General features: G+C 42.1%; 1 protein-coding gene across 9 annotated transcripts in view; it reads right to left on the bottom strand.

Moving 5' to 3' along the window:
- The window catches only part of PHTF2 (putative homeodomain transcription factor 2), a 156,877-nt gene that overhangs the window by 73,497 nt on the left and 64,221 nt on the right, over positions 1–19,159 (bottom strand). For all 9 annotated transcript variants that reach the window (XM_038396671.1, XM_043497647.1, XM_043497639.1 and 6 more), the window contains one exon: positions 6,901–6,970. In XM_038396671.1, coding sequence (XP_038252599.1) covers positions 6,901–6,970 — 70 coding nt within the window. The remainder of the gene's footprint in view (positions 1–6,900; positions 6,971–19,159) is intronic.

Genomic DNA, 19,159 nt, shown 5'->3' with positions numbered 1-19,159 from the left:
TGGCTAAAGATACATTTTATGGACACAACTGTTAAATACACTAGCAACCAACTGGCAAACACACAACATTTAGAGACTTCTGGTAGTAAATATGCTAGACTGTACGGGCAACATAGGAATGCAATTTTCTCACATGCTAAAACTCTGTATTTCCATATAACATTCCTCGATTCTGTGGACCATCACAGTGTCTCCCACGGTCAGCATTTTGAAACCAAAGAATCTTTCACTAAGATACCGAAAAGCAAATAACGTAATAAAATAATCAGGGCTTGAAAAATCCACTTGCTAGTGGTGAGAGAGAAGCTTTTCCTAATGAATGTGGTTTCTAAGCCATCAGTTTCTGCAGAATCACAGCAGTCAAGAAACGCTATGCATTATGATAGGGTAGAGCATCAAAGATCTCTTTCCTCCTCCCCTTAACTCTTCCCAAGAAGTTCTGTGGGGGTTGCAAAGAAACAGAAACAAAGCACCCCAACAACAAATTGAGAAGGGTGAAAGTTCAAGTTTACCAGTTATCTGCTAGCTAGGCAGAGGCTGATACTTGAAGCCACTAAGCAGGGTCCAGGGACAACACCCTAGTGGAAATCCCAACACCTTCTCTTTTCCCAGAAAATTGATGTGACAGGGGATGGGTTTCCCACCAGTGTGATGCCCCTGGACCTTGTTGGTGGAAACCCCATTCTTATTTTTCATGTCTACATCTGGCCAATATTTAAAACTGGATAGCAGATGTCTGGTTAGTGTTTCAAGACTAAACAGATACTTTAATAGACATAATCCTATTAAAAAATATGCTGGTGAGGAGATAAAAATGTGAGCATACATAGGATCCACATCTTCTATATGAAAAAATCAGGAACAATAAAATATCCTTCCCCACATCCATAAATGATAAATCTGTTTCTACCTTACACCAATGGGAAAGGTTTGGAAGTCTCTGCACTAGATTAAGACCTCAGAAGCAACTATGTGTTACATTATTTTAGCAGGTAGTATGTTTATTGTACTTAGTTCAACCATGGTCATAATTCATTGTACATTTTATGCATTTGTTCGTATACATGTAGAATATTTTTTCCTAAAAAAAATAGCATTTTTAAAAAAAATCATCAGAAATAAAGAGGTTTTTTCCAAAGATCCACAAAATCTTGCTTAAAAAGCACTGTACCTTGATATATAGATCTACATTTTGGTTAACTAAAACAAAAGCCAGTTTCCATCATGATACATGTGCTTTACTGAAGGGCTTAATAATAAATGTATGTGTAAGAGGGGGATAATTATAATTCCTTTTATAAAACACAGAGATCTATTGATGAAAAGCGCTATATAAGAACTTAGTAGTATTATTATTGGCAGTCTGCTGCAAAGCCTAACCCTGTGAATTAATTGTAGAATTTCTCAGGGTGGCTGACCCCTATAACTGAAGTAGGTCCATCTTCCCTATGCCAGAACAGGTGCTCCCAGTTGGGCTAATTAAGGGGGCAGGGCTGCACCTGCAGTTACAAAGGTCAGATAGAGAGCCAGTGAGGCAGAAATGGCTGAGGGAGAGCTAGGAAGATGCAGGAAGCAGAACTGCCTGGGAAGGGAAGAAGTGAGAACCTAAAATGTAAATGGTCCACTGCAAAACTGTTTGTGTAAGTTTGGATAATAAACCTGCCTGAAAGATACTGTGGGTGTGGTAATGAGTCCATAGCAAGTTGGGGAGAAGCCATCCTTCTGATACATGGAAGAGAAGGCTAGCACTGAAATTGGCCCCGGTACGGGGAGAGCGAAGAGGATTACTGGTGCCAAGAAAAAAGGGAAACTGAAGCCCCAGCATTGACTGAGCCCACCTAGTTTGGCTGATTAGGAAGATGGAGGAGATGATACATCTATTGGTGATAGCACAGCAGCACCAGACAGCTGTACTACAGCAGCAACAGGAACAGCAAAGAACCAAGCTATGCTCCTACAGTTGATAAACAGGCTAGAAAAGCAACAGAGGCACAACTTGCTGCTCAACAGCATTGGCTAGAGGCCCCCTTTCCAGCAACAGGAATGGCTACAGAAGCAGAAGTTGGGTCAAGAGACCCAGGGGAACCTGCTTGGTGATGGAGAGGGAAGCTCAAGTCACCTAGTCCCTTGCCGGTGAAGCCGGGCCAGAGGATAACCCACAGGCCTTCCTCCATTCCTTGGAGACAGTGGCAAGTGCAATGGGCAGGAAGGAGTCAATTTGGATAGCCTACATAGCACTGTTCCTGATAGGCAAGTATTATACAGATAAAACTGCACAGGATCGTTTCAGGGGACAAGACAAGATGTCACGTTTATTATAACACCAAAATTTGATTTATGACCAATAACTAATACCTATGTATATATACACACACACACACCCCCCCCAAATACTCTGCAGCTGCTAGACAGTTATCAGTTCTGAATGTAGCTAGAGTTCGTGGCTTGGGTTCGTAGCTTGTGGCAGCTAACTGGCCAGGAAAGCCAGGCACAAGGAAGAGCTGGGTCTCTATTGGGCATGCACCAACGCTCTTCCATGTTGGCAGCAGAATGTTACCCTCCAAAGTCTTCCATCTCACCCATCCTTTTTGTAGGCTTTAGTTTGAATCCAGAGTCTATAGGTCTTGCTGTGTCACACTGCCTCTGGGTTCAGTGTGATTGATCACCCGTCAATTGCAGATATGACTTTCAGCCTAGGACCTGGCTTTGATGTTTCTTCAATTGTATTTTGTTCTTTTCTTTTTAGGGTGGACTCTTCTTGCTTTGTCAAGGCTGTTGTCTACATCTTCAGCTGTTGGTGTTTACACCTTATTTCATCAGAACAGGCTGGGGCTGAAGGTTGATTCCATCATCCATACATACCTCACTCACACATCTAAACTACACTAATAAGATTACATCAAGGTTTTGCAAAAATGAAGGTTGCAGCAAGCTTTTACAAAATGGAGTGAGCACTTTAAAACAGAGTTTGGGACAAGTTAAAATGGAGTTTGAGTTACAATATGGACAAGTGTAAGGAATGGCAAACAGTGAACAGAAGTTACAATGTTGAAACAGTGTAAGTTTCAGTGATTTAAGCAGCAATTGGATTGAAAATGAAACTCAATTAGCCAGTTATTGGGGTAACTGGTTTTATGAATTAATGCTGTTTCATTCATAAAACTTTGCCTATGAAGTTATATTAATAAAGTGAACAAATAAAAACAATTTCACTGATCAGTTCTACATAAGGCACAGGCAGCATACCAAGCAGTAAGTGACAAGCAGATAGGCCTCCTATCCTGGGGTGAAGGCTGCCATCTTAGATAGACTAGGACGGACTTCAGAGGTGTATAGCAATGGTTTGGGGCTGAACCATTTCCATGGGGGCCATGACCACAGGTAGCGGTCAAAGATTACAAGACCTCATGGCTTGCTGGCTATGTCCAGAGGCCAGTTCAATTGAGAAAATCATGGACCAAATCATCCTGGAACAAATTTTTAAAAAGGTCCTACTCAAGGGAGCTGATTTAGGCAATGCCAGCATACCTCAGTGTGGGAGGCAGTCAAATGGGCAGAAGCCTTCTCTGTGGCTGAAGGAGATGAGCAGCCTGAATGATATGGCAGAGTAAGAGTGACCCAGCAGGATCACAAAATAGTCCCAGGGAAGCTCTCAAATAGCCCTAGGTGAAGCCCACTGTTTTGGGCTATAAAAGAGTAAGAGAAAGACCCAGTGAGGCAGAACTGACTGAGAGAAAGCTAGGAAGCTGCAGGACTGCCAGAGTTTGGGAGAAGAAACAGCAAGAGCCCAATATCTAAAGAGTGAGCTGAAGAACTTTTTTGTTTGTTTTAAGTTTGGACAATAAACCTGCCCAAAAGAGCATAACTGTTAGTCTGTAACAAGCTGGGGAGAAGTCCTGCCTTGTTTCATAGGTCTACAGATGATAAAGCTTCCCAAGCATAACGGAGTAATACATTTTAGATGTTTTAAATATAGCTTATACTTCAAACTTCTGTCGCAATGGACATTTACGATATGACCACAAATCCCATATCGTCTTATAGTTAGTGCTTTTAAACAGTTCATATAATATTTTTGTTCATATAATATTATGTATAAACTGTTACTGTAACACATATGACCCCTAGTCCTAGACCGGGATCCTATTATACTAGTTGCTATATAAACATAGAACGGAAAGGTGAAAATTTAACTGATTCTTGTTCTCAAATATAAATTAATTTAATGCAAACCTATTTAAAAGACATGTATTGAAAAGCATGAAGAGCTGTACAGTAAAAATATAAAACAAAAATAAAAACACTGACACATATATAGGACTATATATTGTCTGTTCCAACCAAAGGATCTGGTACAGGGCAAAACCCACCACCATTCAGGCAAGTCACTAACAAATGAGAGAGATCAATTCCCAGTTATGACAACCCCTAGGGATGAAAAGGAGGTAACAACATGCAAGAGAACAGAAGAGAGGGATGATGGTTCTAAAAGGATAGGCCTGCCAAAAATAAATGGGACCTACACTGTGTCAAAGACGGTCTCAGGAAGACTTGTTTCAAAGAGAGCTCCACAGCCTCAACTGAGACATTCCTGTCCCTGACCCAGTTGGAGAGCGAGCATGCCCTGCCTGATTTTAACTGTGGAGCAGAGGCATAAGGGTCACAGGTGATTACGTCAGTACTTAGGGAGTAACCTATGAAGGGCTTTATACAACACTATGACCTTGAATTGTTTCCATTCTGATCATAATCTATGGATATTTCCACAGTGCCTAACACAACGGGGTCCTGGTCCAAGACTAGAGCTCCTAGATGGAACAATAATACAAATAAAATAAATAAATAGCTCTGCAGTGCTAGCCACTCATATTCCTGGGAAGAACTACTCCTCTGTAGATTTCACTTTCAAATACTTAAAAAAATCTGGTCCTTCAGCTTTATATTGCCAAATAAACATTGCATTTCATGTTTCACTTAAAATAACTACAGGGTATTACAAGTTAACAACAATCCTTAGAAAGAAGAAAAGGAGTACTTGTGGCACCTTAAAGATTAACAAATTTATTTGAACAATCCTTAGGTCTCTGAGTTTATTCACCCAAGGATATGGTTATTATTGAGGTAGTAGAAAATACTCATGCTATACTGAAATGGTCTCCACCTTCTCTCCCTTTCTTTGTTCCCAAAACCATTAGTCTTTTTTAAAACTGACTTGTGTTTATTTTTTGTTGCTCCTTTACTTTGTACTTTGTACATTTTATCCTTTTAAAAAGTGAATGGGAGCAGCCTTCCATCAATTGAGCTAGTCTGAAATGGGAACACAGACACTTCTCAGGGGCACAGCTCAGATTTCAAAACTCCTCAGAGCTCCTGTTGTGTCACATAGGGACTGGCCTCATTTTGCTGCCACCTCCTGATTCTGACTGAGCCCTCACAGAGCCTCACTGGATTACTCAAAATTTAGTATTTAAAAGGGAGTTGAAAGAGAGGAAGATGAAAAGAGGCGCTGGTGTGAAAAGAGGGGAGAAGGGAAGCTAAAAATATAGTAAAAGTTACTTATTGGGGTGGAGTGTAAACCTTCCCAGGGTCAAGGAGAAACAGAGATTCTGAAATCAGAGTAGGAGTACTTGTGGCACCTTAGAGACTATAGTCTCTAAGGTGCCACAAGTACTCCTTTTCTTTTTGCGAATACAGACTAACACGGCTGCTACTCTGAAACCTGAAATCAGAGTGAGGCTGGTAAGTGACAGGGCGATATGCACATGTCTGTATATGCATTTAGATTAGGAGTTCCAAAGGCAGCAGCCAGTCAGGACAAGGATTTGTACTCTGAGGCTAAAGAGTTATTAGCCAATAAGTATGATCAGATACACCTGTTTTACAGGCAAGAAACAACTGTACAGCATCTGCAAACACCTTCAAGGAGTAAGCTTGAGCATAGTCTTAGAAGTGTCCTTATCAGGATTTCTTGAACTTTCCTCTGAAGTTTCTTAAAATGGACACTATCAGATAGAAAACAATTAGTAATTGTTTCCTCTTTTCTTAAGCCTGTGGCTATAATAAATCTACATGATCAACTACAGCTACAATTTAAGGAAACTAAACTGATTTAATTTTAATTTTGATGTAAATAGGAGACAACTGTTTTCTGGGTGATATATGCTATCATGTGCCAGCAATGCCCCTCTGCCCTGTACATTGGCCAAACCTGACAGTCTCTACGCAAAAGAATAAATGGACACAAATCTGACATCAGGAATCATAACATTTAAAAACCAGCAGGACAACACTTCAGCCTCTCTGGCCACTCAGTGAAAGACTTAAGGATGGCAATTCTGCAACAGAAAAGCTTCAAAAACAGACTCCAACAAGAAACTGCTGAGTTTGAATTAATATGCAAACTAGATACCATTAACTTGTGTTTGAATAGGGACTGGGAGTGGCTGGGTCATTACACATATTAAATCTATTTCCCCATGTTAAGTATCCTCACACCTTCTTGTCAATTGTCTAAATGGGCCATTCTGATTATCACTACAAAAGTTTTTTTTCTCCTGCTGATAATAGCTCATCTTAATTAATTAGCCTCTTACCGTTTGTATGGCAACTTCCACCTTCTCTGTATCCATATATCTATATCTATCTTCTTACTATATGTTCCATTCTATGCATCCGATAAAGTGGGCTGTAGACCATGAAAGCTTATGCTCTAATAAATTTGTTAGTCTCTAAGATGCCACAAGTACTCCTGTTCTTTTAGCCACAGGGTTTCTTCTCATTTTTATAGTTATATTCCACTCTTCTGCTGCAAGGCTATCAGGATAAAGGCAATTATTTTTATAACTGTCCCCATAAGGTCAAATTACTGACAAATTCAGCATTTACTAACTCAAGCCCTACCTCTTACAAGATCAACATCTATGAGGTCTGGCTTCACGTGTCCTGTTTTCTTTGGCTTGTTCCTCAGACCCTGTAATATGCAAAAAAATATTAGAACAAACACCAAAAAAGAGAAAAGATGTACATTAGCTAAAAATAGGAATGGGATCAGTAATTGTCTTTCACTTTTTTTGAAAAAACTGAAGAAAATGCCAAATTCACAATTTGAAATCTAAAGTAACAAGTGTTCCAAAGAACAATGTACCTGGTATTAAATAAAAACAATGTGTTAAAGTAAAGCCACGATGGGGTATAAAAACATTTTACAACTAATAGGATAATGTAATGAAAATTAATCAATTACTGCCCCCTTAGGGTGAGATTTTCAGAAGTGCCTAAAAATTCTTATTGACTATGATAATGCAACATACTATACACACATTTGCCAGAGAGTTAGTAATGTACTTGGATTGTGGTTTACTATGAATTTCCTTATTTAAAACACTACACCGTTCTTCTCTTTAATTGCAATCTATATATACTATAAAAAGAAAAGGAGTACTTGTGGCACCTTAGAGACTAACAAATTTATTAGAGCATAAGCTTTCGTGAGCTACAGCTCACTTCAGGCCCTACGTTACCAGCACTCCCAGCTATCTTCGAGACACCACTGACTTCCTGAGGAAACTACAGTCCATTGGTGATCTTCCTTAAAAAGAAGAGGAGTACTTGTGGCACCTTAGAGACTAACAAATTTATTAGAGCATAAGCTTTCGTGAGCTACAGCTTATGCTCTAATAAATTTGTTAGTCTCTAAGGTGCTACAAGTACTCCTTTTCTTTTTGCGAATACAGACTAACACGGCTGCTACTCTGAAACCTATATATACTATGTAGCTTTTAATTCTCAAAGGAGTACCAGCTAAACCAACTGATGGCAAACAACGTTGTGCTCGGCAATCTGCAGGTCAACGGCAGCCTCCTTTTAAGATTGCTAAATCCCAGTGCCAGAAAGGGGCAATAAATTTTCCTGACAGGCAACAAGGATCTGCCATAAAAAGGCAGAGCTAGGCAAAGGAAGGTGTTCTTTTTGCTCCACCAGTGGAACACACATACCGATTTTTAAGTGGCTGTCCCACAGGAGATTGTTCAGTTCAACACTTGCTTTTTCAAGCCTTAGAAAACTATGCATGTATTATGGTTAAGGCTCCGTGTTAGTCACAGAGGTCACAGATTCCATGACTTTCCATGACTTCTGCAGCAGTCCAGTGCAGCTGGAAGTCGCCCAAGCAGCTGGGGCAGCCCCTGGGCCGGTCGCACTGGCTGCTGCTGGGACAATCTTTGGCCTCCCCACCCCCAGCAGCAGGAGTTGGGGGGGGAACCTCAGGGCTGGAGATTGGGGTGCGGGGCAGTGCTTATCAGGAGGGAACTCCCTTTCCTCAGCTCCTAGCTCCACATGCTCTGCCCTCGGGCACTGTCCCCACAGCTACCATTGTCGTGGTTCCCAACCAATGGGAGCTGCAGGACTGGGGCTTGGGGTGGAGCAAAGGCAGCACATGTAACTTGGGGCTGGGTAGGGAGCCTGCCCCAGCCCCACCAACCCCGCTCTGCACTTCCCAGGCCACGACTCCCTCCCCCCAGCCAAGTTTTAGTCAGGGGTATATAGTAAAAGTCATGGACAGGTCACAGTCCGTGAATTTCTGTCCATGACTTTTACTAAAAATACCCGTGACTAAAACATAGCCTTAATTATGGTTCATTTGTTTTCTGAAATTTGAGGTCAATTACACTGGCCATATTACGTGGATATGGACTCTATGGAGTACAGTTTTTAAAGATTGAGAGTTAATATGTTGTTCTCAAAAGATAGCAGTGTATTGATGTGGAATTATGATCAGGGATGGTTGAACCTTATCCTTCTGCAATTCTTTTTAAACTGATGAATAAACTGCAGTTGCCTTTGTAAAACATTTAAGTATTTATTTTCAAGAATGTCAATTTCACTCATAAAATTAGGTACACAACCCTACTATTTTACGTAAGAGTTAAAGGGTACATCTACACTGCAATAAAAAAAAATGCAACACTCAGTTTTGGCGCCCAGGTCAATTGACTCAGGTTCACAGGACTTGGGCTGAGGGGCAAAAAATTGCAGCACACACATCTGGGCTTAGGCTGGAGCCCAAGCTCTGAGACCTCTTCTCCCTAATGGGGTCTCAGAGATCAGGCTCCAACCCAAACCTTGAACATCTGCATTGCAATTTTTAGCCCTGTGAGCCTCAGTCAACTTGCTCAGGCCAGTTACAACAGTGTCAATGGTCTTTTGTTGCAGTGTAGACTTACCCAAAGTCACACTATACTTATAGCAGAAGCAAACAAATGTCAGTGATAATTAGTCATATTACTGTAATGCCAGAACTGGCAAATTCATCTTATGAAAAGTAGATGCATGAATGCATGCAATTTTCTCCATTTAATTTAGACGGGTAATTTCAGTTTGGCATGCTCAAACAGATGTGATGCTGGTAATGTTGAACAAGACTATGCGTTGCTACAGATTTAGATCAGATAAATCAAAGGTGTAGAATGCTGGAGAGACAAACAGGAGAAATTAATCAAAACAAAGCAACATACCATAAAGCACAACTAAACATGGTTATAGCAAGTTAAATATATTACAAGACAGCAAATATGGAAAAACTAGCTGCATGTAAAAGTTAAAACAGTCAGAAAAGTCTTGTAAAGAACATGATGTGTAAAAGTCTTCCTTCAGTCTGCACATCAATCTGATTATTGAGATATGTTATGCTGAGCAAGAAAATAAGCTTCCATAAATGAGAAATGGGAATCTTAATAGTTACAAAATTAGCTGTAGATCATTGTGAATTCTGAAGAAAGCTCCAAATGTAAAAGGAAGTTCAGCTATCACAAAAAAACTATTTTAAACATGTATAACTTTTGGGGGTGGGGAAGAGTTTTGTATCATGGTGTGAATCCTTCCAAAACTGGTATCTTACAAGGGCGTGGTATGTAACTTTATCAACGGGAAAAACAATGAGGAGTCCTTGTGGCACCTTAGAGACTAACCAATTTATTTGGGCATACGCTTTTGTGGGCTCTCTCTAAGGTGCCACAAGGACTCCTCATTGTTTTTGCTGATACAGTCTAACACGGCTACCACTCTGAAATTTATCAACAGAAAATCCTGTTTAAGCTTCATAGTAGTTTAATGAGCTTAAGGCCTTGCAAAATAAGTTAAAATAAATAGTAAAAGGTTTTTTACCAATATAATAAAAGGAGAACAAGAAAAGAAGTAGGGCTGCTATGGGGTAGAGCAGTGGTTGTCAAGCTTTTTTCATTTGTGAACCCCTAAAATATTTCAAATGGAAGTGCAGACCCCTTTGGAAATCTTAGACCGTCTACTGACTCCCAGGGGTCCATGGACCACAAGTTGAAAACCAGTGGGTTTTCAGAGATTAAACAATCTAGGTATGGCTCACAAACTGAATGAATACGTTGCCTGTTTTCAATCAGAGTGATAATGCAGACCATGGGGGCAAAGGCAGGATGCTAATGGGAGCGAGTAGAATGACAGAGGGATAGAAAGATCTGGATGCATTAGTCAATCACAGGATGACAGCTACCAAAATGATGCAGCTGTGAAAAAGGAAAGTGTATTCCTAGCATGTATGAAGCAAGGTATTTCCAGTAGAGATAGGTTAGTATTAATATTATTTTACAAGGTACTGGTAAGACCTCATTTGATATCCTGTATACAATTCTAGTCACTCACGTTCAAGAAAGAATTCATATTGGAGCAAGTGCAGAGAAGGGCTACTAAAATGAGCAAGAAAATGAAGACTTGGAGAGCCTACTTTACAAGAGGAAACTTAAGGGCTTGGCTTGTTTAGTCTAGCAAAAAGAAGGCTGAGAGGGGATATGATTGCTCTCTATAAATATGTCAGGGGGTAAACATCAGAGAGAGGGAGAAGAGCTATTTAAGCTTGAGGACAATGTTGGCACATGAACAAATTATATATATATAAAAACAGGCTATAAATAAAGTAAGGCTGCAATTTAGCAGGTTTCTGACCAGAAGTCCAGTAGGACTGTGGGGGGGGGCAGGGGGGAGACACACGACAGGGGAGAAACCTAACTACTTTTAAATTGGAGCTTGATATATTTATTTACAGAATTATATGATGGGGTTGTTTGCAATAACAGTGTACTGGACCTGATAGGACTGGAAGGGATCTCCTGGGTTATGTCCCTAGATTATTTTAAGTTTATACTGTGAGGTCTCTCAAAATATAGCACCATCTTCATAATTAAACATTCTAATAGGAATCTTAGATACAGTTTATAAAGAATAAGCTACATTATATTTTCATTTCTATGGCACAAAATCTGCAACTTTCAACAGCATTTTCATTTTATTACTAATTGTTCACTGCTTATGAGAATATAAGTAGTGAAAACACTTTCTCATAACATGCTTAGCAAATTAGCTAGAATTCCCTAGATCAGGGGTGGGCAAACTTTTTGGCCCGAGGGCCACACTGGGGTTGCGAAACTGTATGGAGGGCCAGGTAGGGAAGGCTGTGCGCCCCCTACCCACTCCCTATCTGTCCCCTCCCACTTTCCACCCCTTGACTGCCCCCCTCAGAACTCCTGACCTATCCAACCCCACCCCCACTCCTTGTCGTCCCTCCGGAACCCCACCCCCTATCCAACCCCCTAACTCCCTGTCCCCTGACTGCACCAACCCCTATCCACTCCCCCGACAGGTCCCCAAGGACTCTCATGCCTATCCAACCCTCCCCCCGTTCTAGTCCCCGACCACCACCACCAGAACCCCCAACCCATCGAACCCCCCCCCCCGCTCCTTGTCCCCTGACCTCTCCCTCCCAGGACTCCTGCCCCTAATTGCCCCCCTGGACCTCACCCCCTATCCAACCCCCCCTCCCTGCTCCCTGTCCCCTGACTGCCCCGCCCCCATCCACACCCCTGTCCCCTGACGGGACCCCCACACCTATCCAAATGCCCCTCGCTCCCCGCCCCCTTACCATGCCACTCAGAGCAGCCGCCCAACTGCAGCCAGCCACGCCGCCGCACTGCCCAGCAGGAGGCAGGCCAGAGCACGGGAGGCTGAGGCTGTGGGGGAAGGGGGGACAGCAGGGGAGGGGCCGGGGACTAGCCTCCCCATCCGGGAGTTCAAGGGCTGGGCAGGATCGGATGTGGTCCATAGTTAGCACACCTCTGCCCTAGATGGAATAGAGTTTGATAGTTAAATTGTTTGAGTGTTTTCTGCTGGTTCTATCTCTGCTGTTCAATTATCTTATGTAAAATGGCTATGAGATGAATACACAGGCTAAGTTACCATACTTATAAAAAAAGAATTTTAACACATAAAGCAGCCATTAAATTTGTTAAATGTAAAGTTGCAAGTATTTTCTTCTCTATAAACTGTAAGCCAGTAGTCAATGAATTCAACTAAATCTTTTGAGGTTTATTCGTTATTTTACAATCAATTAATTCTGTTTTCTTTTTACTTCTATTAACCCTGCAAAGCTTCCACAGGTAGGAGTGAGAAACCTGACTATTTCTTCTTGTGCATCATCACAACTGTTTACTAAAGCCTGGTATACAACCACACAATTAGGTCAACACAAGGCAGCATATGACAACCTAGCTGTGGGATGTGTCTACGCTTAAATTTTGCTCCCACTAACTTAAGTCCCTCGCTATGCCGACTTAATTACTCCATCTCCCCAAGCATTTTAGACTGAGGATCAATGTAGTTAAATCAACGCAATGTCAGTGCAGACACTGTATGACTTATGTTGACTATTACTGGCCTTCAGGAGCTGTCCCACAATGTCTCACACCAACTGCTCTGGTCACAGTTGTGAACTCAGTTGCCCAGGGGTCAGGTGGAGAGGAACCCACCACTCCCCTTTAAAGCACTGCAAATTTTTTAAAATGCCTTTTCCTGATTGCCCAGCTTTCTGAGCACATCTAGCAGCTCTCCACTGTGGAGTGTAACTGTCCAGCTGACCATGCTGGCTGCACACTGCAGACACGCTCCTGCCTGGAATACACGGGAAGTGTTGGATCTCCTGTGCCTGTGGGGAGAAGAGGCTGTGCAGACACAGCTCCAATCCAGCCACAGAAATGTGGACATCTATGAACAGATTGCTCAGGGGATGCAGGACAAGGGCTACAACAGGAACCAGCAGCAATGCCACATGAAAGCCAAGGAGCTGCGGTAGGCATACCAGAAGGCCAGGGAGCCCAACACTTGATCCGGTGTGGAGCTGCATACCTTCCTTTTACAAAGATCTGCATGCCATCCTCAGCAACTTCAGAGGAGCCCGAGTGACAGACCCCCCCATGAACAAGGAGGAGATGGACAAGGAAGAGTTACAGTAGTATAGAAAACCGGCAACTGGGGGATCCAACTACTCAGCAAGCCAGCCAGCCATGTTTTTGACTTCACCACAGTCCAGCATGGGCAAGCCTGATGCAAGGGAAGGAACCTCTGGTAACCCACAAAGTAGCAGGACACTTTTTTTTTTTTTAAAAAGGCAAATCAAAAGAAAACTTGTGCTAGAAGAGGTACTGAAACAATCAAGAGAGGTAGAGTTGCTATCTGCTTTTCATTCTCCTCTGGAGTTAGGCAGAGTGAGCCATGCACAGCTGCTTGTTTATGTGCACCAAGGTGTCCTGTGAATCCTCCCTGGGGATCTTGATGAAATTTTCATGGAGGTACTCTGCAATCCATTACCAAAGGTTTCTGGGGATGGCTGCCTTATTTCTTCCACTGCAATAGGACACCTTCTGCATGCTACTCAGCAATTACATCAGCAAGCATCGCTGCAGTACACAGGCTAGCAGCAGGTGGCAACAGGACGCCAGCTGTAGCTGTGCTGTCTCTGCCTGTTACTCTCAGGAATGAGAAATCAGCTAAATCACCACCACCCATGGAAAATGGTACCAGTATTCAGTTCCATTGTCCTACACAACTATACTCATGCCTGTGAGCTATTCCCCACTCATTTCTCCCCCCACTCCCTCCCTGAGGGCCATATGCTCCATGGCTGGTGCTGTGCTGTATCAATGCCAAAGAGAAGGGAGAATATATTGCTTACAACATTTAGGGATCAAGGGAAGTTTTTATTTCAATGGTGAATACACTGAAAATGGTACCTCTGTGTGTTGTATCTGCAGTTGCTGCCATTGTGGCCTTCAGGGTCTCCCCCTCCACATTCACAGAATGCTTGATCCAGATAAGAAGAAAGAAGAGGACTAAGGAAAACATGTTCCAGGAGATCCTGCAAGCCAGCGCTACATTAGAGAATGAGCACAGGGTCTGGGATCACCCTTGCAGACAGCATGAAGGATCATTAAGAACTGACTGGAGAGGAAAAAGACGCAAAAAAAAGGAAAAGGACATGCAGCAGGAAATGCTTATGCTTCTCAGACAGCAAACAGAGCTGTTGTGGACTCCGGTAGGCTTGCAGGTTCAACAATCTTGTACTCAACTCCCACTGCAATCCACAGAGAACTCAATATCGGGACCTCTCTTTCTCCCCCTCCAACATTCCACATGGCTTGACTGGTCACTGCACTCTCTCTACCTCTCCACAGGACATTAAAGACAATCATAACTGCACATACACTGATCTGTGAAAGCCACAGTTGGTGTATTTGTTTTTAAAATGCAGTGTTCTTTCCCCTTAATAAATTAAGGGAACAAAACTTATGAAGTATTAAATGTTTTTTTTTAAATTGCCTGGTTCATGCTACTGAATAAAATTATATTTTTTAAATCAAGTTTCATCTTTATTAGTTCAAAAAATATGCTGTCTGGTACCAAGCAGGTCTGACATGTACCGATTTACTATTACTTCATTTTGTCACAGAATCTATAATATTCACAGACAATATTAATAGGTGCATTGACGTTATATTCCTACAGACACAGCAATCCCTACAAGATTCATACGGGGCTACAAAAGAGCAAGGCCAGATAGCACACACTACAACAACACACTACTCTGGCTCACTATTAAAATGGTCTTTCAAAGCCTCCCTGAGACTTACAGCTCCATATTGAGTTCTTCTAATAGCCCTTGTATCTAGCTGCTCAGATTCATCAGAGACCTGTTCCACCACCACCCCCCTCTACCCCAGCAGAAAACTTCCCTCCTCACTTCACAGATATTATGCAGGAAACAGCAGACAGCTATAACCAATGGGATATTTTTCACACAGAAAATATTTGTGGATAAACAATGCCAGGTGTTCCTTCAAATGACCAAAAGCATATTCAACTATCATTCTGTACTTGCTGAGCTAGTAGCTGAAGTGTTCCTTGGTGTTGCCAAGATGGCCGGTGTACAGCTTCATGAGCCACGGGAGCAAGGGGTAGGCTGGGTCTCCCAGGATCACTATTGGCATTTCAACATTCCCAATGGTAATTCTCTGGTTGAGAAAGAAAGTCCCTGCTTGCAGCTTTCTGAACAGTCCTGTAATTTTAGAGATGCATGCATCATGCACTTTCCCTAACCAGCCCACACTGACGTTGGTAAAGTGCCCCCGGTATCCATTAGAACCTGTCATTACTATAGGAAAAATAGTCCTTTCTGTTGATGTAGTCTGTGGCAAAGTGGTCTGATGCTAAAATAGGGATACGCATGATGTTCTGCATGTTGCCTAGACTCGCAGTCCTGCGTAGCAGGAGGCGATTAATAGCCTGCACACTTACATGATAACAGTCCCTCCGGTAGATTTCCTGGCTCCAAATTTCTTCTGGTCAATCAGGAATCAATCTGGCATTGCAAGTTTCCACAGTACAATCACCACTTGCTTCTCAACTGTCAGTGCAACTCTCATTTTGGTGTCCCTGCACTGGACGGCTGAGATGAGTTTGGCACACAGATCCAGAAATGTGGCTTTATGCATCCAAAAGTCCTGCAGTCACTGCTCATCATCCCAAACCTGCATGACAATGCCATCCCACCAGTCAGTGCTTGTTTCTCGAGCCCAGAATCGGCACTCCACCATCTCCAGCTGCTCTGTGAACACCATCAATAACCTTGAATTGTTTCTATGTCCCAAAACAATCTAGCCTCCAAAGAATCATCACATTCCCCACAACTCCTCTTGCAGCTCTGCAATTCAAATGCCCCCCCCAACTTACACAATTGTTCCATTCCAGAAAGCCTTGCGTAACTCGAATTTTCCGTAAGTCGAAAACGTATACCCAGACATTACGCAAAAATTTCCGCAACTCAAAAATCCTATTTCTGGCTTCTGACTTTTTCCATAAGTGCGAATTTGCATAAGTTGGGTCGTGTGTAACCCAGGGAGCGTCTGTACTGCAGAATCGGGCGCCCCATGCTAGCAATGCTCATGACAAGCTGCAGAGCTGTGCAAGCTCCATGCTTCTGTCAGAGGGTGGACAGCAAGGAGGGACATGCACAGGTTTGTGGAGATTTTGAAAAGATGCACTAAATATTATGGAATGCAGATGAAATTATGGGATGGAGAACACTGCATTATGGGAAGTTGACCCCATGCTTCCAGTCACCCCTGCACAATTCATTTCAGCCTCATGAGGCACTGCAAAAGCTTCCCAAAACACTCTGCACTGGATGGTGCAGAGTTGCACAAGAGACTTATCAACGGTGCACTGGAATGTGCATCAATACAAGCATTCCTGTGAGATGCACACCACCAACACAAGAAGCGTAGCACACATAAGCACAAGCAATGAAATAACTGCGGTGGCATAATTTTGTAGTGTAGAGATGCCCTAAGTTCCAAGCAGCTTTCATAGGTAAAGGGGATGCACAGGTGTCATTTAAGGTGAGTTGGGCTGCAGACATTTTATTCAACATGATGAAAGACAACATAAGAACCCAGAATGACTTAAAAATAGAGTTTGCATGGCTAGCGCTTATTTCTTTTTTAAAAAATCATTTTACCTGTAAATACAGCACATTTGACATGTGAACCATTCAGACACAACATATATGGAACCTAAACATGTCATTTTTAATGGAGTCACTTTCTAGAACAGAACCACACTAAGTTATACTAACATGAAATGTTACATTTTCAGGTTTAAAATAAATGAATTTTTATATCCTGCCATCTTGATCATGCCATATAAATCGGACTACTAGGTTTGCCTCCTTAATGGATATACAAGCAGACAAAGCACAAAGAAGAAATTCTGCTACCCATTTTCTTCACTCTACCTTTGCTCTGCCGTTCTCTAGGTGAAAGCTTCCAATGATTTAGAGAAATGTTAGCCTGTCCTACCTACCACTAGGACAAAGACATCCACTATTCTCCAAAGTTTTCCTTCAGATAAGTGTTTGCATGCCATTTCAACCAAGACATAATGATCAAACTAATAAAAAATGGACACCAGTTTTCGACCCATCACAGATGGTGAATTTCTCTACAGCTATTTCCCTCCTCCTCCCTCCCCCAAAAAACTGTGTTTGGAGCAGGAGGGGAGACGAGATCTGGATACCAAAGATCAGATAAGATACTGGCCGGAAGACAGGAAAATACTATGCTACAAAGGGAGAGTCAGAGGATTAGAAAAAGCATTAATAATTAGTTTTCGAATAACTGGTTAGCCATTTCTGCAATATTTTTATCCTCATTCAATATGGAGCCCTGGCCTTATTTACCACATACCATTCAAACTCTGTATAAAATTAAAAAAATATATTCATTTCCTCCTTCGCATTTCTAGAGCGCTTTTGGGTCAGCAAAGATGTCCTGTGTGTCCCCCGTGCCTGCCTCCAGCTGAAGACAGAAAGGGTACAGTTGCTCCAACCCCCTCAGTTCCTTCAAACTGGAATCCTGGCAATGTCAAACTCCAACATAGCAGGGATGGAGAATGGATCCTGGTGCGTATGCGCGTGCAAGAGAGAGAGAGAGAGAGAGAGAGAGAGAGAGATTTTGCACATGCATATTCCATTTCAGGTGATTCCCAACCCAAGAACTACTCCTTTTGGTGGTGGGAATTCAGAGCCTACTTGAATAATGACTGAAGGACAGATTTCCCAAAGTCAGCATCAGCTCTGGAAGATGCTATAATGGCATAATGTCTTCAGTTCACACTTTCATTGGACCATGTGGCTGCTCTGCAAATGTCCACGATCAGGATGTTGCTAAAAATAAACACAGGTATCCTGGATTCTAATGAATGGGCTAGAAACCTGTCTGGAGGGGTTACATTTGCAAGATCATCATAAATCCTGATCCAAAAAGTTATCCATTTAAAAATCCTCAGCACAGAAACTACCTGATTTAGTGTTCTTTCTGTAAATTATACACATAGTCTTGGAGAATATAAAAATTGTTTATTCCTATCAATATAGAAAGAGTAGCCTGTGCACATCTAGAATGAGAAGTCTGTCTTCATCTTAATGGTTTTGAGGCTTTTGAAAAAATATTGGTAGATGAATCATTTGATTCAGGCACAAATCCAATATCACTTTAAACCAGGAATTTGATGCGAAATCTTGAAGAAACTATTAATAAAGTCTACATATGAAGGTCCCATCAACAGATCCTGCAACTCTCCCACTCTTCAAGTAGATGTTGTTACCACAAAGTACAGTCTTTGCAGACAAATGAGAAAAAAAGCAGGAGGCTAGTGGTTCAAACAATGGCCCCATGAGCATTGTCAACACCAAGTCCCAGGATCTGATGGATTAATAAATAGGAGGATAACCTCCCACTACTCTCTTCATGAGCCTACCAAGCAATACAAGGAATCATGAATGGGTGGGTGGATTGCTGAAGATGGCTGCCAAATGAACTTTTAGTGAGCTCACTCAGAGGCCCAATTCCTTCAAATGAAGTAGGTACTCCAAGATATGATTAATTTGCATTTCAAATGGGTACAAATGTTGCCTAGAAGACCAAACAGAAAATCTCTTCCTTTTCACAAGATAAATTGTCCTGGTGAAACCCTTTCTGCTATTCATGAGAATGTTCTGAACGTGTCAAGACCAAGCTCTCCCTGCTGGGTCCCCAATCCTGGAAGATTATTGGTACAGATATGTAGACATCTATATCTACACCCATAATCATCCATGATTGGGGAGGATGATTCAGGCATGATCATTTCATTAGGGGATACGAGTGGGCATCTGCTGCCCTTGGTCTTGAATATCCTCAACTGATAGGGTCAGATTAGAAACATGTTCAGCCACTTGAGGTGGCGAAGTATCTTTTCTGGGTGGTGG

This window comes from Dermochelys coriacea, chromosome 1 (assembly GCF_009764565.3).
Source record: "Dermochelys coriacea isolate rDerCor1 chromosome 1, rDerCor1.pri.v4, whole genome shotgun sequence".
NCBI classification, from domain to species: Eukaryota; Metazoa; Chordata; order Testudines; family Dermochelyidae; genus Dermochelys; species Dermochelys coriacea.
This window is presented reverse-complemented; position numbering and strand designations above follow the sequence as displayed.